Consider the following 27,967-nt stretch of genomic DNA (forward strand, 5'->3'; position numbering starts at 1 on the left):
CTGCACGGAGTCTCCCGGGTGGTCGTCGTGTAGTTAACCGATAGAAAAAGGCAGAGGCGAGGTTAGCAGCGGAGTTTTCTCCTCTCGGGTAAGAATAAAAATGAATTCGTAATTTCTAATTCGGCCGGGTTTCGAAGACCCGGCTGGTTGAAATATTCAACGTTCCGCTTACAGCATGGCGCAGTTTTGCGAATGAAAACGGACGGAACGGGTATCGAACCTAGTCTCGAAAAAAAAAAAAAAAAATTAAAAAAAATTACACCCCTGAGAAAAAAATTGCACTCAAGAAATCTGAATAAAAATTGCTTCCCCGTTTCTTGCCTTATTAATTGCATGACCAACGTTAATACACGAAGCTCTCGCGGTCCAACTCAGATTAGAACAGCTATTAAAAAAAGTCAGTTTTCTTTCCTCATTCTCTCTTCCTTCTGTTTCCTATATACTATCTTCAATCCTTTGCCGGAAAAACTGCAGGCTTAGTTTCAATTTCATTGTTAATATAACCTTACTCTTCCGCATATTAAAAAAAAAAAAAAAAAAAAAAAAAAAACACTTACACAGTTGAACGAAATGAAACGTAGGTATGCTAATTTCATTGATATGTGAACCGCACTGCGATCGGGCATAAAGAAAAAAGGTTGCATACGATATAAAATGGTAATTAATCCATTAGGTTTCTGATTTTTGAATAATTATATCAGCGAAAGAATCTAGTCCCCATCACAAAGGCGTTGATAAAACATATGACCTTTAATACAAATCTGAGAAAAACAAGCGGGCCGAATTTCGGTGAAACAGTATAAAAATTTCATCACATTACACGTATAATTTATTCCAGCTGACGCGTTTTAACTCTCTCACTCTCTATGTATATATATGTATACAGTATATACTGCAGTCGACGCGCGAAACTGCAGCAGCATTAACGTATAGCTGCATCAACTGCGAATTCATGGTGTATCAGCTTTGCCGAACGGGGTTGAATGGGGAGGGGGTTATACCCCTACCCCTACCCCTACCCCAGTACTATCAACGCATGGGGAATGGAGGGGGGATTGTGATGCGGTTAGGCGCGAATATTATCAGCGGATGACAGTCGGGAAAAGCGTTCGAAAAAGCCGTCCACCCAAAAAACAAGAAAAATAAGTAAAAGGAAAAAAAACAAAACAAAACAAAACTTAGTGAAAAAAAAAGGAAATAAAAACGGTCAATTCGGGTTTTCCGCTCGCAAAGACCTCGCCTCAAATTGGAGCTGAATCGAGCTCGATCCCGGCCAGCTCGCAAGCAGAGAGATGCAGCAGCCATGAGCGTCCACCGTACAATTGCATCCCCGTGGAAATCTAATTATTCCCATTAGCCTTGAAACTCGGGCGCGCGGCTCGCCTCTATGGGTACCTATTCAGCCAGCGTTTCGCAGCTCTGCTCCATGTGTACGGGATTCCAATTACCCGAACTGACATGAATTTAATTCATCACGTGTGTGGAGCCGGGTGCGATGTAACGGATGCGCGATAGTAAAAATTTGGAAAAATGTTAGGGGTGAGAGAGAGAGAGAGAGAGAAATACAAATCGGACAAGTCGCATCCATGGTGCAGCAGGGTTAAACAGTGTTTGGACGATAAGCCTGCCGCAGTCAGAAAGCTGTGCTTGCACCTGCATCTGCAGCAGCAGCAGCAGCAGCAGCTTTGCCTTGTGAACCGGGTCAACCGGAAAGGAAGAAAGAAAGAGCAAAGAGGAGGTAGGGGTGAAGAAATAATGTGAAAAATAAAGATCGAGGAAAAAAATAAAAAAATAAAAAACCAAGTAGAAAAAGTGGACATACACGCGCTAACAAGATGCCATAGAATTTATAATTCTACGCCACTTTACCCATATTCAGCGGATTCGTTCGCGTTTCTTTGCCACGAGACAGGAAGGGAGGAAAGCTGGGCGAGAGGGGTACGTATTATGCGCTAATTGCAGCTCTGTACTTTTCGTTTTCTTGTTCTCTCTTCTTTTTCCTCTTTCTCGCTTTTCTGTTTTTATTCTATTTTTCCAACGCACGGACGATGCGGATTTTTTCGTTGGTAGGCCACCGCAATTGCTGCTGTCGATAATTTTTTCTCCCCCCACCCCCTGTGTCACTGCTGTGTAAAAGTATTGCCTCGTTAATATCGCGTGCACGACTTCACCTGGCCGACAGCCTCGAGTGTGGTGAAAAAGATTTGATCCGACACCACCTGCCGAGGATCACGCGTGTGTGTAGGTACCTTCAATGTCCCGTGAAATGTGCCATAATTACTACCGGATAATAGGTCAGAGGTTGTAGGTCGAGGCACAGGATTACCGCGAAGCGGTTCATTGCGTCGAGCCGGAGACAAGAGGGGAAAAAACGATGCAATAAAGCGAAACGGAGTGGAAAGAAATTGTCTGGGAGGTGAATTTGAAAATTGAAAAATTGAAAAATTCTTCTTCGTGTGAAAATTTTTCGCTAAACGAGTATACGTAAATTGAAAGAATTTAAACGGTATCAGAACAGACTTCAAGTACGTCTTACGACGCTTGATTCGCTGAAATAAAATCCAGACTTGGAATAGAAAATAAAAATTAACAAGTCAGAATCGTGTTATCTGTATGAAATGCATAAAATATGAAGAAATTAAGATTCTTAAAGCAAAAGAATATAAAATTTCTTCCGTAATTTTTTTCGTCACCTTACACGGTAGGTAGGTACTTCTGATCTACGAGAGGAGACGCTCTTTGATCCTCAGCAGGATAAAATCGATGGGAAGAAGGGCTCCTTAAAGACTCTGCACGACTGTCGGGATGGACAAAAAATCCGCGAAGCGTAGCCTCGCGTTTTTACGCTTGGCTCAGCGAACAAGTTAATCATTTCGGGTGCGACGGGTGAGAGGGATCCGTAAAAACCTGGCGAGGATCTAGGAAAAGCTTTAAATAATGCGTTCAAGGATCGATCCAGACGCGGTAGCTGGCTGGATCTTCGCCTTTGTCTAGTTCTTCTCCTAAAATTAGTCGTCTGTGCTGCGTTTCCGCGAGGACGAATCGCTCCCTCCTACCATGCCGCAGCAATCCTCTCAGGACTCGGCCTAAATTACTCTTTTTTCATTTGTTCGCATCCCGTCGCCGCCTTCGCATCTTTACCCCCCATCTTAGGTTCTCGCTTTTGCACAATCGTTGACGCGAAATCGTTAAACTTTTTCTAAAAAAAAAAAAACAAAAAGCAAAATTAGACGATAAGGAAATCGGCGGAAAAATCTAAAGCTGACTACTCAACGTATGCAGTAATGCACAGTGACGTGCGAAGACTCGATTACGCGTCGTTATTAAATGACAAACATATGTGAAATATTTGATGATAATAACAATTAAGGTAATGGGATTTCCCGGCATTCAGTATTACCGTATAATTATTAGATTGTCCCGTTTCATCATCAATCCACTGCAGCAGCAGCAGCAGCAGCAGCAGAGCGGCGTGGCAGCAGCGAATGGAGGGAAAATCATTTGACACGTAGCGAAGATATCAGCGATTCATTAACGACTAATGCAATTCCAATTCGCTCTCTCCCTCTATATTTAATTTTCCACTTTTTCCCCTCGCCTCACTCTTCGCTGGCGAGATGATGAGATTTACTGGGGGGAAAAAAAATACGGTGAAAAGGAGAAAAAAAAAAAGAAGAAACCAAAAATGTAAAGCTGCTATATTGAAACTTTCTAACTTCCGAGTGAAATTTATCATACCTGCGTCAAATATAATATCAATGCGTACGTCTATACGCTGTTTAGAAAAAAATTTAACTAAACATAAACTCCCAGCAAGTCGACTTTATATATTTGTTTTATTTGTCACATTTCAGTTAGTGAATATGACACAAATTTTTGTGATTTTAACATTCAAATTGTCATATCAACGTTTAATTTATAATTTTCAGGTGTTTTTTTACACTTAGTAATACATTAAAAAATGGTTAAATGAACCGAAAAACTTGAGTGGACCTGCTGGGACGTTTTCTTTCTAACCGTGTATGAAGTGAATCTGCATTTCCCTAATTCCGTCCTGCACGCACTTGAGTTCAGGATGAATGCACATATTTTTCCGGCCATGCGAACGCCCCTGTTTCCATCACAAATCGAAAACAACCATCGGAGAGGATGAAATATAGCAGCGTTGAATCCGAAAGCGTATCTCCCGTATTTGCCAGCTGCAGCATTCGCGATTCGGGCATCGAGCCGATCGGCCGAATGTGCACAGAGGTAACGTGATAAAAAGTAGAAATAATAAATAAACCGAGTTATGTGTATATATGCATATAGTAGAACTTTTCAAATGCTCGACAGGAAAAATAACCCGATTCCCTCGTCCCTCAATTTTCAATTTCATCTGTCATTTCGTATTGTCGCAGTTCGCCTGCGATTCGCGCGTATGTCAGCCAGAGATAAATTTCGCATTATGGTTTCACAATGGCTGATTGGCCCGCCTCTTAACCATGGATGTTCAATATTTGTGCAGCTAAATCGTTGCTTGAGAATTTAGAATCTCAAAATCAGATAAAAGATGGTAAACTCTTCAACAGCTGCAGCCTGAGAGTAGAATCAAAGATATTCTTTCCACCTGTTATAGTTGGTTGGAATATTTTTACTCCTCTCTTTTCTAAACTTCTTTATCTACTTTTTCTTTCCCTGCTACTCTTTCTCGCGCAGCTGAAACGGCTGTGACAAATAAGCACAGACTCTGTCTGTCTGTCTGTCTGTGCATGAAGTCGAAAAGCCCGAGGGCCTTTCAAACTTTGCGGATATGTATGTGATGCTGGCTGTGTGAAATGAGGTGCAGGTACGAACGACGAAGTGGAGGCGGCGGGTGCCTGATATCCATCTTTTATGACGGCGTTCGGATTCAATTTGCTACTCAATATCAAGCGAAACTCGCACGGCGAGCCGATTCGAGTTTATAGAAACTGACACAGGACTTCCATCCCTGAAAACGCACGGCAAGAATCCCCCTCCCCTTCTCCCGTCGTCGCCCCTCTCGATCCTTGCACGAAGGCGAAAAACACCTACTCGCATCGATAATACATGCATATAGTATAGATATGTGATAGATGGTACATGGTCTGCACACGTGACATGTAACGGAAAACTGCAAATTCAGTCGTCACACAACTATATATACATACATATATACTGCAGTGCAGCGTCGGCAAATTTCCACCCTTGGTTGCAGGGTGTTATTCAAATTTTATCGAAGGACATACTTGCGCAGTGTTTGAGGACATTCCGTTACTTTCGGTAGAAAATTTTCTCGATCCACATCTAATATCGTCTGCAAGTGAACGTTAGACGTTTAGTATGTATGAGAAGCGTGGATAAGATGAAAACGTAAGACGGATTCCCGAAGAATTTCATGGACCCCGCGTCAACCTGAGTAATATTGTAAATATCTTATATCACGCGTCATACGCATGCTGCAAGGCCGGAGGCGCCAATCTAGCCGGAGGTAATTAAATGAGAAAATATTACGTAAAGGGCCGAGAAGCCGCGGCTTTAACACCGTGCCGTTTCGATCGCGCGGCAGAACCGCAATACAAACCACTTACACTGACGGAAAACGTATCAAAAGTAAAGGGGAAGACCCGATGCCCTGGGGAAACTACCGCGCCGCTGAGCCGTAACGCGATCTGCAAAAAAAAGAAGAAGAAGAAAGTAAAACGAGAAAAGAAAAAAAAAAGAAAGAAAAGGAAAAGATACGTATATATATACAATATTTATATGGATGACGGACGGCTGAAGAAGCGGAAGTAAAAAAGAAAGACGGAGAAGATGAAAAAATAACTGCAGGACGATATGCAGCGGAAATCGTAGGTACGTAAAATCTACCGTCGTCGACCCTTTTCACAATATTTTTGAACATTTTTCGGCTTCGAATCTTGTTATTATATAACCCATCCGGAAAACCGAGCCAGTTCTGTCCCATCGAGAAATGCACTCATGTCAGGAATAATTTACAAACTCCTGCGGGCAGACGGGCTCATGAATTTTATAATAAACGTGGAGGCTCGGAATGCGGTGATATGAGATCAAACTTAGCTTGTACATATCGATTTTGGCAGATGATGCATTTTTGAAAATTGCCGAAAGTAAATGGTTTTCATGAATAATGTTAATCAGTCTTATAAGTATTCACTTTGTTTTCGTGAAATATAATTTATTTCGATTATTACTTACGCTTACGAATTACTAACGGAAAAAAAACTTACTAATAGCTCCATTCAGCGTATAACGATAATTTGATGGACCTGCGAAATTTCTTCCGAGCATCGATTTTATACTTTTTATATTTTTCTGTTTTAATATTATCATATTTTCATTGAGTTTTCAAGCTCTTCCATCCGCCGGTGCAAGAGGACCAATCTTTCAAGTATTATAGACACACAACCAGGACAAAACGTGTCGATATCGAAGAGTCTTGATTAATACAGATCAAAACAACAACAACAGACAATATCGGCGAACAATAAAAGATGATAGAAAAGAGTCGGTCTAAGTGAAAAGCGATGTGAGGTAACCGTGTGTGAGGGTGGAGGGCAGGCAAAGGTTGGAAGAGGCGACCGAAAAGTGGGGAGTAAATAAAATAAAAGACACTTAGGGCAGCGCACGTTTTCCAATTCCAGGGTCTTATTCGTTTGCCGTATAGGTGCAGGGTTACTCTAGGGGTGCAGGGTACTACGGCTCGTTCGTTCAGGGCTTTGTACTCGGTGGAGTGTGAAGGTAAGCGGCGTGAAGCAAGCGGCAATGCCGGGCGCATTGTTTCTCCCTTGAATCCCACCCCGTTTACGTCCTGATGGCAAGACTCCTGGCTACACACTTCCGGGGGTCAAACGATCGCCTCTGGTTCGTGGTTACCCGCGTCGACGGAATCGGGTCGACCGGTTTTCTCCGTTCGAACGAGCGTGCTGCTGCTGCTACCCTTAAACCTGCACCTCCCCCACCCTCGTATTCCGCTCATTCTTCCCCTGCATCTAAAGGGCGGCTCTATTTGATCAAGTGAGAGTCTAGGAGAATAGAGCGCAATAAGACGCGGAGGAACGGACGAAGGAGTGACGAAGTTCAGTTTCTCTCTCTCTTTCTCTCACCCTGGTTCTCCTTCTCCTCTTCCTCCACCTCTTCACGTCGCTGCTTCACGCGGAGCTTTTAAGGCGACGAGTTTCAGAGTCAACGCCACGTCGTTTTCACATCCCTATCTCCATCTACTCCGCGTTTATTTTTACAACTATTGCTCGCTGCTCGGAGGTCAAGCTAGAACGGTAAAAAATCGCGGTTTATCTTACTTCCTTCCTTTATTTTTATTTTTTTTACAATCATTTTTAGACCACGCCGCGCATCGAGTTCGAGGAAACTGAAGGATATCTAAGAAAAATAACGACAGAAGAAGAGAGATGGGAGAAAAACATTTTCAGAAGGAATGACGGAGTGTATCAGAACTTTGTCATGTATATCCGCAAGTTTTGGGACTTCGCCAAATAGGTGTATATACATATATACCTACCTACCCACCACGCTGGTTCTCTTCGGCGAGGCCGCAATCTCTGCCACGGTCAATTTCCCTCACCTATACATGTAAACATCTGGGTATATACGTATAAAAGATTCTTTCCGGAGAGAGGCGGACCGGCGCGGCGAAAAAACGAAGCCCGTATTATTATACCTTATACCGAAGTTCTCCCCCACCCCTCCCTGGAGGGAAAAAACTCGTCATTATTTTTTCATCCCCATCGCAGTTCTTAAAAGATAAGAAGGGCGCATGCACGTAGTCGAAGAAAGAAGAAGCACCTGTTTCCAGGCATGTTTCTTTGGCAAAATTCAACCCCCCTTCTTCTATCCCAAAAATAGAAAGCGATGACTCGATTTTGAATGACAGTAACGTTCGTCAGTTTCTTTCGAAAATCCTGTTAATTTTTTTGCGATTTTTTCCTCCACTTCGTCACCGATGATCCTGAACTTGCACTGCAAATCTGGTGCTCCAGGAAGTAGAGGGGCGCCGTTTTAGGGGATGAAATTATTCATGATTCCCTCCGTGGCCCCGCGACGCCAAACAATAACCATCGCGGGGCAAAAGGCGCGTAATAATGTTTCTCGATACTACTATTTCCGTCCTCAAGGGCCTCGTCCTGGAACCAGCCGCCCTGCTGCTCCCCGCGAATGCAAATTCCGCAGGATGGGCTCCCGGGAAAACAGCCCCAATATGTCGGCGGTCGACGGAGTGCAGTTCGTCCCAGCGGCGATTTGCGAGGGGCGTTTTGTCGACGAAAATTCTATAACCTATATCGTAAGAAGAAGGAGTAAAAGCCGCAGGCGTGCTTCGTTGCACCTTTGAAGGAAAGCGATCCTGCGTTTCGCCACCTCCCGCAGGATGCAGGAAAAAAGGCCGCGGCGATGTGCGTGTTTATTGATCCCTCGGAAAGCGGACGAAGGGGAAACTCTCTCGGCCAGGCGCACCCGAGTCGAGTAGGCCATGTTATGTCATTCGGAGCTGCGTGCATGTTTTCCTCGGGATATTCAACCCCGGATCCTTGATCCGCCCCTCCGTGAGTTGCTGAAAACTGGACCACGCGCCACTTGATGAGAGAAAAAAAGAAAAACGCAAAAATCGTTCGGGCTCGTGGCAAGTACTTGCTGTCCGAGTTCCTGCTCGCTAAGAGAAGTTTCGTGACAGGAAGAGAAGATTTCAAGAAAAAAACAAGGAACTTGGACCACTTTTGAAAAGGGAATAAATAGGCTCGACTTTCGGCGTTTCTTTGAGGGCATTTGTTTGCGGTTAAAAAGATGTTGAAAACTTTATCTCGGTTATCTAGGTAAATATGAGGTAGTTGAAGTAGTTTTTGAATGAAAAATTTTTCACTAGAATAAAATTTTTGTCGGAAGATATCGAAAAGGAGTTTTCAATAGTTTTATATTTTTCCCCGACAGATGCGTTCGGTTAATTGAAACGCCAAAAGAAAAGTCTTTTAATTTCTAAGCTTGAAAATGTGCGCTTTTCTTCTGTCCTAATTGGCTGCTTATCCTTCTTCAAGGATCCTTCTTATCGGGACATATTTCGTTTCAAGACTCCGCACTGTGACCAATTACGTACCTACCTAACGATAAACAGAAAGTTACAAGGTACTTGCTTTTTGGGTTTTGGACGAGATAAGAATCGGAGATGATACATGATGGATCCGTGTGTTGGCGGAAATTTCGAACGCTCCTGTAAACCCATCTTTAGCGATCTTGAAACAAAGTTAATCTCACAATCAGAGCGTAAAATTGAGTGATTAAATCCAAGAAACAAAGCTGGGATACTTACACGTGGGAGCGAGTGCTTTTAGTTGCGTGCTTATGTGTATTTGGCTTGGATTTCCGGGGATTTTATTGCCAAGAATCAAACGCGAGAAACTCTCCCTCGACGAGCGTAACGACATCCTTAGGGAATACGGTGAAATAAATACTTGCACGTATTTGAGTTTGATTTTGAATATGTAAAAACCATACGCATTTCGAAGCAAAATTTTGCGACAAGTATGGAACAATAAGTCTGCAGTTAGTAAGGTTATTATAACGATAAACGTTTCGGAAAATCGTTACCCAACAATTGCAAGAATATATGAAATTCAGTAAATCATGCTAAGGGAGAACGTATTCACATTTTGAAAACTTGACTACTTCAAAGTCACTATAAACTTGCAAAACAGTGATTTTTGCATCAACCCGTTACTAACTTCAGCCTGATATCGAACACGATATCTGAAACCTGCAATGCTTGCCGATTTCCACCGAGTCAGCGTGCTCTGTACGCCCTGTTGTACAAATTGAACCACCAGTCGCCATGTTGTAACCGTAGAAATACGCCGGTACAGCAATTAAGTTTGCGTTACAGGTTTATATATATATACGAACGCAGATTTGCAACCGCTTAGAAACCCGTATCGAATTACTGCTTACAGCTACGAAATCCAATGAATATATACATATTCAATTTCTGTACCGAAATGAAGAGGTGTTCCCCGTATAAGTGCCCGTCTGCATCGATGCCGTGTTTAAACCATCATGGTGTTCAGTTATTAGTGAAACCCTAATTCCCTGAAAATTCCAGAATTTCCTCACAGGAGTTATTATTAGAAGTATATAACTGAAAAATGCAATAGTCATACAAACAAGAATATTTTATATTTGACTAGAGCACAGCTGATCGTGAGATAAATTTGTAATAATTCGCTAGCACGTACAATTTTCAAGAAGTGAGAACTTAGTTCATGACCATTGCCTAAAAGTTGAAAGTAAAAATTTATTTCTCACCAAATAGCTAAATTTTTATAAAGCTAAGATGAAATTTATTATATTCTCTGATTTCACGGTGCACATTGATGTTCGACGTAAAACACCCAGTCCTCCTCATTGATTGCGAGATTGCTTTTAAAAGTACCGTGTATACAGCTCCAATCAGCGCCATCGGCAAACCTGAAGGAGTTTCTTCCAGCAGCTAACGGGAACGAGTGGCAATTAAAAAGAAAGAAAAAAAAATCAAAAAAAAAAAAAAAAACAACAAATCTACTGAAACAAAAACAGCAATCTGTACGAGCTTTTTAAGACCCGCTCTCCCGTTTCGATTTACTCCTTTATAATGATACTGAATCGATTTTTTGCTTTTTTATCATAATCCCATCTCGAGACGAAACAAATATAACCTAAAAAAAATAAGTGGATAAAAATTATTTCGAACAATTTATCATGCGAATGGAATGAATCGTGAATTAATGCAGATCCTGCGAATGCCTATTCGTAGGTATAACACAAGAGAATATGCAGCTGAATTGATCTTCCAGAAACGTTTACAACAACCTCGCGGGGGTTAACGACGGGATCAGGATTTCCGTCCTTGATCCTCCGTGGCAACGTCTTATAGCCTGAGTCATTGTAATTGCGTACAATATTGCTGCCTGCACCCATTACCATTTCGTCCTGCCGTTGTTTGCCGGATGACGTTGATCCTCAGGCGGCGGCGGCGGGGGCGGGGGCGGATCTCTTCCACGCCCCCGCCTTTTCCTTATAAAGCACAGCTCGAGGCGTAAACCGACCGATGTTGTCGCCGTTACAAGCTTCCAGAATATGATTAGGGCTCTCCGCGTCTTTTTTTTACACTTTTATTTTTGTTTTTTTTTCGTTTTTTACTTCTTTTTTTTTTTTTTTTTTTTTTTTTTTTTTTTTTTTTTTTTTTTTTTTTTTTTTAATGACGAAAAGAAAAATGATTATTCTTATCCTCGACTAGAGAGGGAGATAAAATTACGGAGCAAAGTACTCGGTGCTGAGGGTTAACGACGCCTTAGAAAATCAAGGGGTCCAAATTGGCTCTCGTTGTAGTATATTTTATATGTATGTAGGTATATGGTACAAGGTATCGCACTTGATAAGAAATAACGCCAATAAATTACAGGGTGGATTAAAGTTTTCAAACCAGCCCCCTCGATTTCAACGATATACTCGAAAATTAAACACACGAGTGATTCAAATCGATGCCCACGGATTGTATGATAAAGGAAAAAGAGCCGAATTCGGCGTCTTACTAATTTATAAGATTCGCTTTTGTTCAAGAAAACAGATCAGCGAGGGAGAAATAATTCTTTTATTTCAATACACACGATCACGCGGTATAATTTGCAATTTTTCGTTATTATTTATTTATTTATTTTATTTTTTTTTTCTTCAAACGATTTAAATAATTTTCTATCACAAAAAATGAAACAAACCGTATGACTGAATACACAAGTGAGAAGGAGACCAACTGTTATTCAAACAGATTTAAACAAGATTCGCTTCTACGTATATACCAACGGAATAACAGATTTTAAGAAGAAATTTCATTATTTTTCTCGTTTCCACGGTAATTCTTGCGTCTTCCCGCCGGGAAATACGTTTCTTCTTCCCCTAGCGAGCTGCTCCTGCCACCCCTAACCCCGTTCTCGAGGTATTCAGCTCCGAGTTTCTTTGCAGTCGGCTTGTCGGCAGGACGCCTCTGTGCCCCTCGTAAATAAAAGTCATTCTTTTTTTCCTCCTCACCAGATAGAGTTTACTGTACTTTTCAATCACTTGCCCAGAGTGCAAAAACCGCACGAATCGGTTGTATTAGAAAATAAGAATACGACGATGGGGAAACGAATGTTTAAATTTTTAACGTGTTCTACAAAAAAAAAAAACATTACGTAGCTGCGTCGCTACGAACTAGTACGACACAAGTGTAAAAATTATTATTAAAAAATTAGTTAAAATCGACGTGACCCTCGACTTTTCCGGGACAACTTTCCGCGATTTGGGTTCGCAGGGTGTTTGACGCGAGAAAGCGAGGGGCCGCTACTAAGGTCAGGTAAGACCGGCTTAATCTCAAGTAACCAAGGCACTTAGTAGGCGAAGTAGGTACCTCAGGTAGAGTCGAGGACTATCCAAGTAACGAGCCCCGACACGAGGTCCAGGACGAAGGAATTGGTATACGTTGAACGAGGGCCCAACCTGTAGTACCAATTATGCGAGAAAACGGGGAGGGGGGTGGAGGGGGTGGAGGGTGATTTTACTAGAGATAGCCGTCCGAATATTAACAAGGATTTTCGTTATCGCTCAAGTTGCGAAATCTCCAGTTAAGTTCGCTCTTTGAGGGTAAAACTGGCAGGGATGGCAGGTGCGTGCCGAGGAAAGGACCGTGAGGATTTTCCAGCAAGAAGTCTTCGGCGCGACGCGGGTTGATAGTGAAAGGGCCAAGCCTCTTATCTTACCTGCTGGTAGCGCGTCTAGTCGCCATAAGTAACTTTGAGCTTTAGAATTTAAGGCCTCCTGCATCGAGTTAAGCCTCGCGTGTAACAAGGCTCCGGAATACTCCTTGACCGTTAAGGTCCGCATAGCACCCCGTGAAATCACTCGCCCACATCCACCCTGTGCTGGCTTCAGGACCGCCAATCGTACTCTCCGGCCCTGCCGCCCTGCGGAAACTCCGAAAGCTTCTTCTGCTTCGACGGGTAATGAATTCCTCGGCGGGCTCCTTCACCTGCCAAAGCCTCGTATAATTAATTTGCCATCCCGAAACCCTCTCTCTGTTATACCGTATATACATATATATCTATATACATGTATATATGACGGCCTAGCTCCGTTCGCCTCTTCGAATCCACGCGGATCAATCCGTGGTAGGAAAATTTTGAGAAAGCAAGTTCATCCTATTACTTATCACCTTCGACAGCCGTAGCAAAGATCTCTGATTCCAACCGTTCCGTAACTCCGCTTTGCGCGCGTTTTCCACCCCTAGGGGGTTGGGTTGGAAAAATTGTTCATCGATGCGTAAATAGCTCGTAATAATTGCGGCATCATCTTAGACATTGTGTCAGGGACAGACGGTGCACTTTCTGGGAAATGATACGGAACACATGATGCTGGAGTACCGCCGGTAGTTTGGCTATGAGAAAATCGCCCCTCTTCATCGCCCCGAGGGTGTGTTTGTCGCCCCCCACCCCCATCTCGTTTCCCCACAACAAGGCGACCGACTACCACTGCAGCACGTCATCGCATTCATCATCCAAACACCTTCTCAAATCCTCTCACTTTTCAGGATAAATTACACCGGCTCACTCCCTCCCTCCCTCCCTCTCTCGTCTCGTCTCGCTACCCCGTTTCGAACCCGATCGCGTCGTTTAATCTCCAACCAAAAACACCTATCTTTCAGTTGAATTTGACGCTTTTTAATTAGCACCTCTGCGTCGGTCCTCATGTTCTCTCTGCACTGCAGGTGAGACCGTGAAAAATGTAACGGGCTCTGGAAAATCAAAACTCAACTGTGAAAGGAATCCCTACAGAAGGCTTCTCCTGAACTTGAAAACGAACGAAAAGAGAATCCGAGGGTTGATCATAGAAAAATTGCTGTAACACGCGTCGCGTCGGGGCGTCGAGCGAAACGTCAATTCACGGGATCTGGTTCCTTCTTTTTCCCCTGATTCTACAAATTTTCCACCGATTCATCAATTCATGATCTTGTTAGCCGGGTATTGTGGAGCGTTGGTCCCGCAGCGGTGCTCGAACGGTGCCCACGGGAGCAACTGGCGGGGCGTGCGGGACCCCCGGGCACCCGATGTGTGTTACATTCAGGAGCGTGTTGGTGCAGCCTAGGAAACGGCTGCTGCAGTCTCGCATTGTCATGCATTCTACAGTCGGTCACATAATAAAGTCCTGCGCGTCCTTTGTCGCTGATATCCTTTCCCGGTTGGTCTCCGTTATTAGAAGGGAGTCGGATGATCCGTCTCTCGGACTGACCGGAGCTCTTGAGTCCTTTTTGAGTGATGAGAATGTGCAGGTTTTATTATTGCATTATTTTAAGAGCTTCGATGAAGTGCTGTGGTTTGAGTGAAGTGAAGAAATCGCTGCAGGGAAACAGAAAACCACGGAAATATATAGGCTTAGCTCTGGCCGAGCGAGGTAAAAGTTCGTCGTTCTCAGGTCCGTTGGGATAAATTGAGAAATGTTGGGTGACAGTCAAGTGTCGATTTATCGGGAAATCGGTTCGCGAGAAAATTAGCCGTTAGCGACGGGTAACTGAACTGCAGTACAAATTTCAAGTCGATCCGATTAATGGTTGCCGCTAGTGGAATTGCGGTCGCCGTTTCGCGGTGCTTTCCTTTTTCACCCTCCCCGCAGCACCCGGCTACCCATTTCAACCGTCGACGTGCAGAGGGACGCGACTATTTCAATTGTAAATTCAATTTCTTTCCAACCGAGTAGCAGTTCTCCGCTTTTCCGTTTCATTCTCCACCGCTAATTCCTCTCGCGCGGTTTTGAAAAGAAGGTCAAAGATCCTAGGATCCAAAGGATCGACTTTGGAACTCAAGGGCGTGAAAAAAACTCCTCAACTTATAAATTAATTAATTAAAAGAATAGAAGAAACCCTCGTTTCACCGGAAACTCATCGCCTTCGTTTCGTTCATTCGACAACCTCCTCCGACGACTTCGAAACGCAGTCGAACATCGAATGACGGTCACAATAGATACGAGAAAAGAATTCCCGGCGTCACGTGGTCCTCGGGGGTGCGGAGAGGCAGGGTATGGAGAGAGTGTCAGAGAAGATTCGTGTGCCATGACGAGGTACACAACTGGGCCAATCGATACGCGGCGTCGTCCAGAGGCGGGGGTGGCGTCGAGCGTTTTCCGGAAGCTCCGTCGGGGCGCTGGGGACGCCCGGCGTCGCGCGAAACGGCGGGAGCCGATGCGGGTGCGCAGGTTCGCCCAGTACACGACGTCTGCGTCGAGCTATGTTCCGCGTCGCGTCGTTGCCCGACGGTTTTTTCGCTCTGTTTTTGGATTTTTTATCGCCCCTTTAAAAACCGGTGAACCCAGCGTCCGCCTCCGCGTGGTCAACGCGAGTTTCCCGCAAGACGGACGATTCGCGCGTCTCGTCGCGGCCGCTTCCGGTTTTCCGTGCTGTCGATCCAGCCCCGCTTTTCCACCCCTGAAGCAGGGGCTGAAGAACAATCGTCTCTGTTTACATCGAGAGCGTTGTCCCGTTCGTGCCACGTTATCCAAATTTTGATCAAGAACCTTCAACCCTTTCCTCCAACCTTCGCCGGGATGAGAATCTACACCCGCGGTGATCCTTCCGGTACAAAGTACCCCGCGTAGCGGATCATTCTCCATCCCGTCGAGTCTTATATACGATGTTCCCAGCTTCCTGATAACTTTCACCGGTTTCCTGGAGAAATAATATATATATATATATATATATATATGTATATATATATATATCGCCGAAAGTGAGAGTGAACGAGATGTACTAGCCTTCAGTGAACTCTTCAAGTGTTTTGCAAAGTTTCAACATCGACTCCACGCTTTTCCTCCACCGTGCGACGTGGACTTGACGTATAATTGAAACATCATAATAGACCAGAAGCAATTATGCATCACTACTACACGCAGGAAGACATCGACCGTGTCGGTGAGTCCTTCGTCCGCCAAAACCTCTTTTCGTGTCACGCGTGTCTCCAACGTGTGTCGCCACCCTACTTCGATCCACAGGTCACGACTCGACGGGGAAACGAATTGAAAGCTGATTGAAACATCACGAAAGTCTGCGAGATAAAATTCTATGGCTTAATTAATTGACACGGTATAATTAGTTTCACAAACGACACCGAAGCGAGTGCATAGCCTGGATTTTTCACCCCTTTAGGTATACTGAAGCCAAAGTTGAAGAATTTTCGTTTTCCTTCTTCTTCTTCGTTTGTCAGAGTTACTTCGATAATATTTCGTTTTAGCATCAGAGAAATTTTCACGCGTATAATGGCATATTGTAAAATTTTTCCCTCTGGACGGTTTTACACTTTTACCTCACAGCTGAGCGCAGGGTGTATGTGGCAACCTGTCTCCGCAGTTAATAATAACAATGATAATACCGCGTTACATAAATTTTACGAAGCACGTTATCCTGGGGCACCAAAATAGCCTGCGTATAACACGCGTATACGCAATAATTCAATAGCTTTATGTCGCGAAGCTAGCACTTTTTACTGTGTGTATTTTTCTCTCTCTCTCTCTCTCTCTCTCTCTCTCTCTCTCTCTCTCTCTCTCGCTTTCGCTGATTCTCCCACCGACTGGAGAATATTACCACCAAGGCGAAAATACGCCTGTAAAATCCACCGACCTCAGTCACCGGTGAGAATGGACCGCGAAATTATTCTTTCACGGATTGTATACGTGGAGGACTCGCGGAATATTTAGTCAACTGGGGTGGGGATGGGAGGGGAGGTATTTTTGTTTCTTGAGAGATTTTCGTTCTCGCCAAATAGTATTTTGTCATAAAATTTCACCAGACACATAACCATACATCACTGAGAAGAAATTTTAATTACTATTTTTGATATGACGAAATGAATGTTTAGTTATTATTATAAAATTATGTTCGAGCCAAATCGATAGATCGATAGAAATTTGTCAATAGTTAACAAATGGTATTTGACTTAGCTTAAATTTGGTAATAATAACGAAACATTTGTTTTGCCATATCCGGTATGTAAATAAATAAACTCTTCTCATGAGAACAAATTGTTTCAACACCACCATCTCATTACCGTACGCCTTATACTTCGGGATCGTTCAGCGTCAAAGATAGTTGCAATAAGAGGGGTTAAGAACCCGAGCTAGAGAGATCCTCGGGGTCTCCTGAAGCGCGTCCCTCTAACGATTTCACCCCTTTTTTTCTAATCTCGCAACAGTTCTACTAATGCGAATAGCCGGAGGGCTTCGCAGGGTTGGAAGGGCTCGAAAACGTCGAGCCGCAATCGTTCCGTACAAAATTGCATTGATCCTCCGCGCCTAAGCTAGCCAACCACCACCACCACCATCAGCATCAGCACCAGCACCCTTGGAACGACGGAAACTTATACCTACCCTGCACCACCCTCGGCCAATAAACTGGCTTAATTGCAGATGCGTTCGTAGTGTATACGTTATACGTCTACGTTATACGTACCTCTGGGCAAACAACGACTGCTGAGACGTGTCGCAGAGAACCATCAAGCAGAATGTATTTCAGAGAGAAAAGAGAAGGGGTGTCCGGGGCGGGGGGGGGAGGGGGTGGAGGGCTGCAAATCCGTCGTCGACGAGGACGAGACGGACAGACAGAGAGACACGTGCCCCGTTCTAATTTGCTTACGAACTACGTACCGAAAATACAAAGCAAAGCGAACCTCAGCGGCATTGTTTTACGGACAATGCTTCCGAGCCGTGCGGCGTGGCGTGGCGGACGTGGAGGGGTGGTTTTGCAGGGTGCCCGACTCCTCCTCTCTACCCATGATTTTCTTTATTGTTGTTCCGGATTCTCGTTCACGCGACTTCGTCTCGCCATTAACTCGAGCGCTTCAATTAGTTAACGTGACGTCCAGGGGCAGCAGGATCGATCCAACTCTCTACTCAGCTTTCTTTCTTTCTTTATCTTTTCCCTTATTTTCTCTTCTCTTCTCTTCTTTTCTCTCCTTTCTTTCTTTCTTTTTTTTTTTTTTTTTTTTTGCTTCTTACTCTTCCTTTTTCTTTCCTTCTTCCTCTCGTGATTAACGAGCGCTGTCTTAATCACATCTAACCACAGCGTGTATAGCCTATAACCAGACGTCTTTACGTGTCTGCATGTGTGCGTCCCTCGTGTGACATCCTTACACTTCCTCATTTTTGTACAATTTGCAATTTCAACCGATCGACGAATGTTAAAAACTCGATCGTACACTCGGGAGAAGTTATTTGGAGTTGACGAAACGTGTAAATTTTTCACCCCTTATAACAAACGGTAATTACACCTTTCGAATCCAAATGAAATTTGGTTTATTATTTCTTTTTTCAACGTAACTGGATTCCTTTTTATACATTCATGAAATTTCGTCAAGTTTTAGCTATAGCGACAATTTTTTGAAGTCGTACGTTTGCTGTTTTGACAATCGCGAGTAAATCGTTATCGTTCTTTCGTCTGTAGAGTTGATATTCGAAACCGTTGGAACAACGAATTCTAAGGGTCCTGCAATAAGGACTTTCCCACTCACCAGACCCTTTTAACGATTCAAGGATTCGAACAGGAGGAATCCCTGGTGCAGAAGGTCCCGCGGAATCATTGAGAGAGTTGAAATATATTGGGAGTGTAAATATTCGGATAAATCCGAATTGCGCGTTGGAATTCAAATATCTTACTTGTTTCGGTGGGGACGCGAGGTTCGCGGGGCGGACAGGGTTTCTTCTACCGCCTCCTTCGTATCCTAGGATCTCACATAAGGAGGTGAAACCAGGCTCGCGTATATTAAATCGGTTGAATTTGCAAGATATTGGAACGTGTCCCGTTGCGGAACGTCGCGTCGCTTCGTCGTCGTCGTCGTCGTCGTCGTCGTCGTCGTCGTAGGTAACGTAAAAACGATTTTATTACCCTCCGCAGGACAAGTTCAAGACCGGGAAGTATAAGAATACGGCTAAAAACCCCGCCGAATAAAGCGAAGAAATGTTTCTTCCCGCCGCAATAATTTTTTCAATTGAAATTGGCGCAATTCGTTTCCCGAAATTTCTGATCCCCGCTTCGCTTATCGTTTTCTTCTTTCTTTTCCTTTCTTTTTTTCTCAAAGCACTCCAAAGTCGATCGATTTCCGATTAAAACATTTCCCCACATTCTCTGTACGGTAAATTCCACTAAAACTCGACGGATAATAATATAAAAAACCACAAGCAGATTTTCCTAATTCTCTCTTCAACTTGCCATGAAATCTGCACACATACCCGATTCCCTCCGGATCGCGTACCACGCTCTATCACTGCAGCAGCCATCCGCCGTAAAGGAGCTCCTGGTCGAAGTCGCAGGTACACCAGCACCACCCCCGCCCCCGCCCCCGCCCCCGCCCCCGCCCCCGCCCTTGTCGAGGTGCCCTATAAATTCTGAATTTATTGTAATCCGGGGAGCCCCGAACCAGTTTTCGAGAACTCCAACGTCTGGTAAGATCGGCGTTGGATTCGTTAAAAATTCACACCGCTTATACACACGTTCCTGCGAATTTCCCGCACCGTCGGTACGTTGTATATATATATATATATATATATATGTATATACATATATATCAAATAAAATACATATACCGGCCATGCAGTATGTAAAAGTTGGGATATGCAGGGTTTAGGCACGAAGACTACGGATCGATACGTGCCATACGTGTATGTACGTATGTATATACGTTAGGTGTACGCTTATATATGTATATGTATAATATGTATCAAATCTATGTGCCTCCGTATATATATATATATATATATATATATATATATATGTATGTATGTGCATATACATGTATGTAGGCGTGCGCACATTGCATAGATGGAATTCTTTCACGACAAAAGTCCCGAATTACCGACTCAGAAACACACAATACCGTTTCCATTCCTGCGATTCTTTTATCGCCCGTGAAAACGATCACCCAGAATGCCCGTACTGTATACGCGGGCGATCACCGGAGAAGATTATATTATTATACTTTTATCATTGTTATTGTTGTTATTTTTAATGCCGTTATACATGTGTATACATATATATGGGTGTGTGTATATATATATTGTTACAAAGGGTGAAATCACCCGTTTTACCCCCCTGCCAGTTAATCTAATAGTCGGCTTGTGACGCAAGAAGACTAAACTTTCTAATGTCTTAAAATGAAGAGGTTGAACCGGTATTATTATTCAAACAGTCCTCTTTCAGGCTTACAATTAAAATCGAAAGCACATATAACCATTAAAAGCATTTTTCTCAATTTTTCTCATTTTTCGCCTTTTATCGCCGTTTCAATATATACATCGAAAAATATATTATATTAGGGTATTTAAGAAAAAAATAATGCACGATTTTCCACACAACAACGTAAAAAGCTCGATCATCTTTGCGAAAAAATTTTCTTTCAACGTAAATAAACTTTTTTCGGGTATACGACGGTGGAAAATTGTCAATTATTTTTCTCTCAAACACTCTAATACGTAGGTATGTACATATTCCGATCATATTCCCAGTTAAAAAACTTCCCCAAGAGATTTCACCGATAAAAAAATAGTCTTCAGATTGTTTTTCTTCTACAGACCGATCTGCTAGGTCTAAGTATATGTGCACGTACTTGTTCTAGTTTCTCTCCATAGAAAACGAGAGAGAAAGAGGTAGTAATAATAGAGCAAGAGAGAGAGAGAAAGAGAGAGAGTTAATCAACGAGACGCAATTAACATTTTTTAGTGCCACACCACGCCGAGTTCCACGGCTACGCGGGTCGCGAGTCCGTAAGACGAGTTGGACAAGTTTAAGATTGCTCAACTCGAGTGGATCACGGTGACGGTAATTAATTTACCGCCCGACATCGCGGGATTCAACCGAACTAGAGGAGCCTCAGCTGCTCGACAGATTTTTATACGACGGTGTATTGCTTTTTTTTCCCTTCTTTTCCTCTTGTAGGTACCTACGTACACTTTCCCCCTCCTCACCTGACACGCTGACTCTCTCTCTCTCTCTCTCTCTCTCTCTCTCTCTCTCTCTCTCTGCATGATCCCTGTCTGTTTTTTCTCGAGTCTCCTCCTAGCAACCCTACGAAAATACAAGCGCGGTGTCTCTGCATCATCCTCGTCCATATCGTATCGGTATAACGGAACACCGTCGATGTTTCATTTCTGAACGACGCCGGATAATACAAGTACATACATTCATACAGACACACATGGTATCCGGCAACATGTATATACGTATATCTATAACAACATAATACTGATATCCTGATTCTGAATTCGATTATACAACGTACATACATGCATCATAGGTGGGTACCACATGGCTTAACGTACATATATACCATACATACCTACGTACGTATGTATGGCGGTAAAACTTGGTTGCGGAGAACGGCGCTCGTTTGTCCGATAGTTTAATGTATATATAGATATGTATGTATGTGCAGGTTATCGCACATCGTAGTCGATGCCCTGTGTTTTCCTTTTCCTTCATTTTCTTTTTTTTCCTTTCTTCTTTACTACCATTATTTTATTTTGTCTATTTTTTTTTTTTTTTTTTTTTTATCTTCCTTCGTATTTCTCTACCTCCTTGTATACATATATATACATATATACACGCACGCACACAGATGTGTACGTATTTTCTGACAACGACGTCGTTATAAGGAAATAAGCGAAAACGCCGCTGGGGCTTTAGGAAAATATGGCCACTGTTTATATGTATACAACAGGTATGTATAGATATAAAACAATTCGACGTATAATGAACCTCAGATGTCCGAGAGACTTGATGATATAGAAACATTCCAAGCTATATTCGCAGCCTTAGATTACCGGAGGATTCTCCGCATAAAACAAGCATCTTTGATAGTGATTTAAATACAGATTACAATAATAGTTTATCGAAGAGTACAATTAAGCATGCGAATGAGAATTTACCCTATTAATTATTCTGATTTTTTTTTTTTTTTTTCTTTTCTATTCTCTCTTATCGACTCTGTTACCTACGGATTTCAGATTCTAGACTACGAATTCTGAGGTTAATTATTTCTTAGGCAATTAACCATCGGAACGACTTTACTTTGCGTGAATGAAATTTTCAAGTCAAAGGCCGGAGAGGATCTCTCTATGCGGTACGTAAAGTGGAAAAATTAGCGTGACAGGGGCGCGGACGACGCGACGCGCTGCGGCAGCTGGGGGATGAAATTGAAAATTTACGAAGCGTCAAATATCTTATATGCACGACGCAGACGCTCTGACCTGGGATGATTCTTATTAGCGAGAACAATTAGCTCTGTGCAATTGAATTTGTTTGTTTATTTTTTTTTTTTCTCTCGCTCGATACCAAAAGCAAATTATAAATTGATGTAAAAAATTTTCACATATCTATAAGAAGTGGCGAATATAAAAGCCAAAACCTTGTTTCGAAAATTGATATTGACGATGAATATCACGGATACCAAACTTGGTAACCACGCTAAAATATTCCGTACCAATTAATCATACTTTTCATTAACAATTGTTTGACACTGTGTATTACATGAATGTATTACATTTATATCGACGACGTGATTTTAGTGAAAAAAGGATTTTATCCGGTAAATTCATGTGAAACGGGATGAAGAAGAGAAAAAAAAAAATAAAAAAAATAGGAAAGGAAAATGAAAACTGAAAAAAACTTATTTCACGTAAAAAACAGCTTCCCCGTGCTTCGCAAAGTAGGTTCAATTCCATTAATTTTGTGGCAAGCCAATTTATTTCTCGCTGTAGAATTCTCGCGGGATGTTACCTGCCCTGGAGGGAGAGAAACGCTTGTGGTAACGCGAAGTAGGGAAGGGAGCTGATGTAAAACAGTGACAATTAAAAGTTGAATTAGATCCGCGAAGTATAAATGGTCCTTGTTGTTGGTTTTCGTTTTATTTACGTTTTTTTTTTTTTTGTTCTTTGTTTTTTGTTTTTTGTTTTTACCGATTCACTGTTTGATATTTCTGTCAAGGTATTCCTGGCTGGTGCTCGTGACGTAAAGTTTATTTATACCCCTCGAAGAGAAAGAAGACTCGGCTCTGCTCGCCTCGGGTTCCTTCATGTTTCACCGTTGAAGTTCAATTTTCTAGGTTAATTTGACTCGGCCTGTCTTTTTTCTTCCTGTTCACGACTGCTGTACATATACGTATAGGTATAAAAACCAAACCAACCCTGCAGCAGCACGCGCCGAGTTGATTCAAATTACGTTTGACATCCGACGCGAGGGAATATAAGATAATTTCGTTGGTCTTAGATTTCCAGCGGGAATAAAGTTCTGTACAGATGCGGTTTTTTAACGAGGTGAATAGAGACGGAGAGAAGGATCAGTGGGAGCGAGAGATAGAGAGAGAGGGAGAGGGAGAGGGAGAAACGGGGAGGATGAGAGAAAGAAAAATACCCCGGAAAAGATGGAAAATAAAAGAGATCTCTCCAGAGGGGGGTTTTGGTCTGGCGAATTCAAGGCTTTCCGTACACCGAATCCATCCTGCATTGCGTATATATATATATACATATATAGATTTACACAACTCACTCCTACGTATATACCCTACACGCTGTCTTCGGATTATCTGGGGATTAAATTCATCCCTAAACGACGTTCTCCGATTATGCCAGTCGGTGAAAAACCGCGATTCACCGCCGTTACAAAATGAACCAAAGCCGAGTCTATAAATGGAATATTAAAAACGACAGTCCTAGGAAAAACTGGACGAAACCAATCCACAGACTATCAAAACTTAAAAGAATGTTTCTTAAATGTAAGTATTCCGGTAAACTGATAGTCTGATTTTCGCGAGTCTTGAATAACGATTTTAAAAAAGCCGCGATAAGCCTCGGGGGGTGAATAGAAGCCGATGTCGAAGAAAAAGGAAGACCGAGGTCTTCGGTCGGGTGGAAATTCTTTCGTATAAAAAGCATACCGTGCATATACACATATATATATATATATGTACACAGGTATATAGGAGTGGTTCTGGCGATACGATTGCAGAGAGTATCGGTAAATCGCAATCAATTCGATAGAATCGGCAGTTTTATCCCCCGAACCGCGGGGATGTTTATGGGCGAGGGCAAGGCGAGGGTCATCGCGAGATGTCGCTGCGGCAACTGTCAACCCTCGACCGGGTCGAAAACAAATAACAATCGCTATAAAGGCGATACCGACTGGCCGTAATCCGACACGGGGCATATTGAGCAGGTCTCGTCGAAGGGCGGGGGCTGCCCGATCAGGGGAGGCTCGCATTAACGATAATGACGATCTGGTACGTCCGTCACTCGTGATCGCCGATCAGGATTCCACGACACGCGCGTCTCAGATTACAAACTCATGCTGCACCGCCGAAAAAGTAGTTTTCGAAATACAGGATCAATCGTCCGAGTCGAAAATTTTATGACAAGATAAAATTTTTGCGGGAATAATAATCGTAACAAGTACAAGCATAAAATGTGAAATATTTGAAAAAACGTTTTAGGTATATAAATTAGAAAGTTCGGAATAATATCTTAACGTAAATTCCTGAAAAACTATTGCCTAGCCTGTCCCCCGCCGATTTTACGAAAAGGGATAATAACCGGCGGTCGCGTAAATGACGTTCGTTTTGCATCCCCCACCCCAGTTAGTAGAAATTTGAACATTTTATTCGCGTAGAAGAGAACGTGTGACGCGGAACTTTTCAGCCGCGGCGCGCGTTCCCTCCGCACCCGATAAAAAATGATTAAAACAAGACCGGTAGCCGCGTTTCTGGAAAAATACAGAGCGTACAGCATCCCCCGTGAAATACAGTTTCCATAACGCGTTCCGCGGTGCCCGCGCGTAAACACTAGCGAGTTTCGATGCGGCCACCCTTTTTCCCTTTTCCCTTTTCCCTTTACCCTTTTCCCCCATGCCGCCATCTCTCATTATTGTTTTTATTTGTTTTTATCGCCGGCGATGGCTGAGGGTGGTAATCCGGCCTGCGCCCCCATCGGCATGCTTCTAATCACCGTGATATTTCGTGTACCGAAAGGGAAAAAAAAAAAAAAGAGAGAGAGAGAAGAGAGTGAAACAAAAAAAAAAAATTGAAAAAAAAATATAGAAAAAACTTGTTACTCTTTCTCCCTCGTGTATTGATACACGATTTTTTCATTTGTAATTTTTTATTATTTACACTCAATTCTCCAGGGATTCTTCACACCTATCGTCGCGCGGGCACGTATTTAATAATCATAATAATAACAACAACAACGAACGAATCAAAAAATGATTTGAATCGCCGCCGTATGTAATGGGGATCGGCATATTTGTATATAACTTTTATAAATACACTCGTAATATCAAAGCTGTAATATCGTATATTCGATTTTTAAAAAAAACTTCCAAAACTTGCAAAATTTTTCAACACAAATTTCGATCCCGCATTTAACGTGCAGTAGTTTTGCAAAAAATGCAAGATCAAATACCGATTTTCCCAAAGCGCTTCTATATATGTAATAGTGGTGAAAAATGTTCATAAACGCGTTCCATCAGGTGCAGAAAGCATATTTGCAGGAGCCTGCTGCCTTCCGCCAAAGGATGGAGGAAAATTCAAAGAGATCAAAGAGTGAGGATAGAACCGCGTTGCTGCGGGTACACACATACATACATACATACATAGGCACCTTCGCTAAAGTTGCGGTGTTGACTGATCACAGTTTCCGAACGAACTACCGTCTATATAACGTACCTACGTCAGACTACGTTGGCCGTACGATCCGGGCGAATTGAATCGGAGGAACTTTGTCAGATTTTCTCCAGCGAACGAAAAACAGTCACATGTACCAGGTTGAAGGTTTGCGTTATCCTAGGTATTTGGATAAATAAATGACATATCCTCCCCTTCAACCTCCAGCAAAACAAGGGTGCAAACCACCTGCTTGATCCGTGTGTTTGTTTATTTTTCTCTAATGGCGGTCCTTCGAAAACAGCCTGAAGCAATCCGTCGTCGTCTCAACGTTCGTTGTTCATCAGGTCGGTCGTTCATTCTTCGGCGTCGATTGGATTCCCGTTTCCAACGTCGCCGAGAGCAATGCGATACGCGAGGTCGAACTTCTTGGGAATAAAGCTGCTCGTCTACCTCGGGCGCAAACAAGAACGCGGTTCAGCCTCGCGTCCGTCCAAGGATCGAAAGAAAAACAGACCGGAAGAACGTGGGCGACGACGACGAAAGAGAGCGAACTTCGGCCTAATATGAGAAATGAAAAAATTCTTCTTCCTCTTCCTCCCCCTCTCCCTCCCTCTCCTCTTTCGTGCGAGGAAAGGACAGCTAAAACACGACGGCAAAGTTCACGCACGCGATCCGTCAGTCTGCGGCTCTGGTCAATAACCCGTCAACGTTTCACCGTGGAAATCCCGTGTAGATATCGGAAGCACCTCATGCTATACCTACGTACCTACTTTCCTGGCGTAGAACGTGGGTGAAAGTCCCGTCCCGTCGGGGTAAACATCGGTAACGCATCTATTATGCAAGGTGGTTCACTAATGATTTATCGAACAGGTGCTCAGGACGCGCGCGTCCTGCAGATGGATGAAAAAAAGAAATGTATAAAAGAAGCAAACAGACGAATAAATCGCGCTCACGCAACCCCGGAAGAAGAAAAATTTCAAATATTTATAAGAATGGAATGAAATGAGAAAAAGAATGAGAAAATTTTTTCATGTCTTTTCAGTCATTAGGTACCTATATACGATTATTGCAGTATATTTAGAGAAAAATTTTGATCGCGAAGCGTTTTCGGAATGAAAAAGTAGACCGAATTTATAGACTCGACTCTTGTTCCCAAGACTTTTTTTTTTTTTTTTTGTTTCTTCTACCATTTTGTCACGAGTTCAGAATCCCTCGTGCTGATCTTTAGCGCGTTAATTATACATAAGCATAATAATACAATAAATTTTTTCACCTTATACACTGAACAATGGTTCGCGTAATGAATAATACGAAATTCCGCGATACAGGCTGAACGATTACTCATTCGAATATACGAATCTATTGAACGATTTATAATCCTCGACGAGTAAATTTATGTACATTAATATTGGGAACGAAATTTTTCGAAAGCAAGAGAAAAAAGAAAAAGAAACAGAAATTAAAAAAGCTGCGATAAATTTAAAGAATTTCAAATAAAAATTCAGAATGTACGGCGAGAGTCGATTGTTGAATTTTAATTGTCTGCAAAATGTAAATGGAGAAATACTTAAGAGTTCATAGCCTTTGCAGCTGGATGAGGAAACTGTTAGGATAAACGAATATAATTATCCGCGGTACGTCGAAGCGTGATTTTCTCTAACATAACGAGACACTTGATGGCTGGAGGTCATTTCTTCAACGCATCCAAGCTTTCATTGATGAAAAAACTGCAGCAGTGATTGGAACGGTTAGATGTCGTGGTGCTTTTGTATAAAATTCCGAAGGATGCATCGTCGGTGTATAGAAGCGATGACTGACAACGAAATCCCGTGTTTGAAGATCGGACAATTTCCGGTTGTCGCTCGACTCGACTTTACAGCGCGCGCGCGCGCGCGTTTAACTTTGAACTCATCGATGCTTTTAATTGGATACCAAAACTCCGTCAGCGATTCCCGTTCACGGATGACGAAAGTTTACAATCTCCGAAGTTTCTCCGGAATCCAGGAGGTAATTAAATGCCACAACGTTAAAAGGCCTCAAGTGGCGAAAATTGATTCTACGAAGAAGCCGATAATATGAATATATAAAAGAAAAAAGTGTAAAAAACTATATCAAAAAGACAAGCCAAGAGTGAAAAGACGAGAAGAATCAGAGGATGAAAAAGTTTTACAAAAAAATGAATAAATAAATAGATAAATAAAAAATCATAACATTTTTTGATTAAATAATAAAGAAACCGCAGCTTCCTTCAA

The 27,967-nt window shown here is 42.7% G+C and overlaps 2 protein-coding genes across 7 annotated transcripts in view; one reads left to right on the forward strand and one right to left on the reverse strand.

Annotated features, from left to right (window-relative positions):
• Window positions 1–27,967, forward strand: part of LOC124412217 (teneurin-a) — a 497,247-nt gene that overhangs the window by 330,701 nt on the left and 138,579 nt on the right. Inside the window, exon 1 of one of the 6 annotated variants that reach the window (XM_046891917.1) lies at window positions 15,905–15,988. The exons of the other annotated variants lie outside the window; for them this stretch is intronic. Within the exon in view, the coding sequence (XP_046747873.1) occupies window positions 15,949–15,988 (40 nt within the window). The 5' untranslated portion in view covers window positions 15,905–15,948. Of the gene's footprint in view, window positions 1–15,904; window positions 15,989–27,967 lie in introns of those variants that run through there. 6 annotated transcript variants of the gene reach the window in all.
• The window catches only part of LOC124412224, a 204,480-nt gene that overhangs the window by 26,560 nt on the left and 149,953 nt on the right, over window positions 1–27,967 (reverse strand). The window lies entirely within an intron of this gene.

This window comes from Diprion similis, chromosome 11 (assembly GCF_021155765.1).
Source record: "Diprion similis isolate iyDipSimi1 chromosome 11, iyDipSimi1.1, whole genome shotgun sequence".
In the NCBI taxonomy this organism is placed as follows: Eukaryota; Metazoa; Arthropoda; class Insecta; order Hymenoptera; family Diprionidae; genus Diprion; species Diprion similis.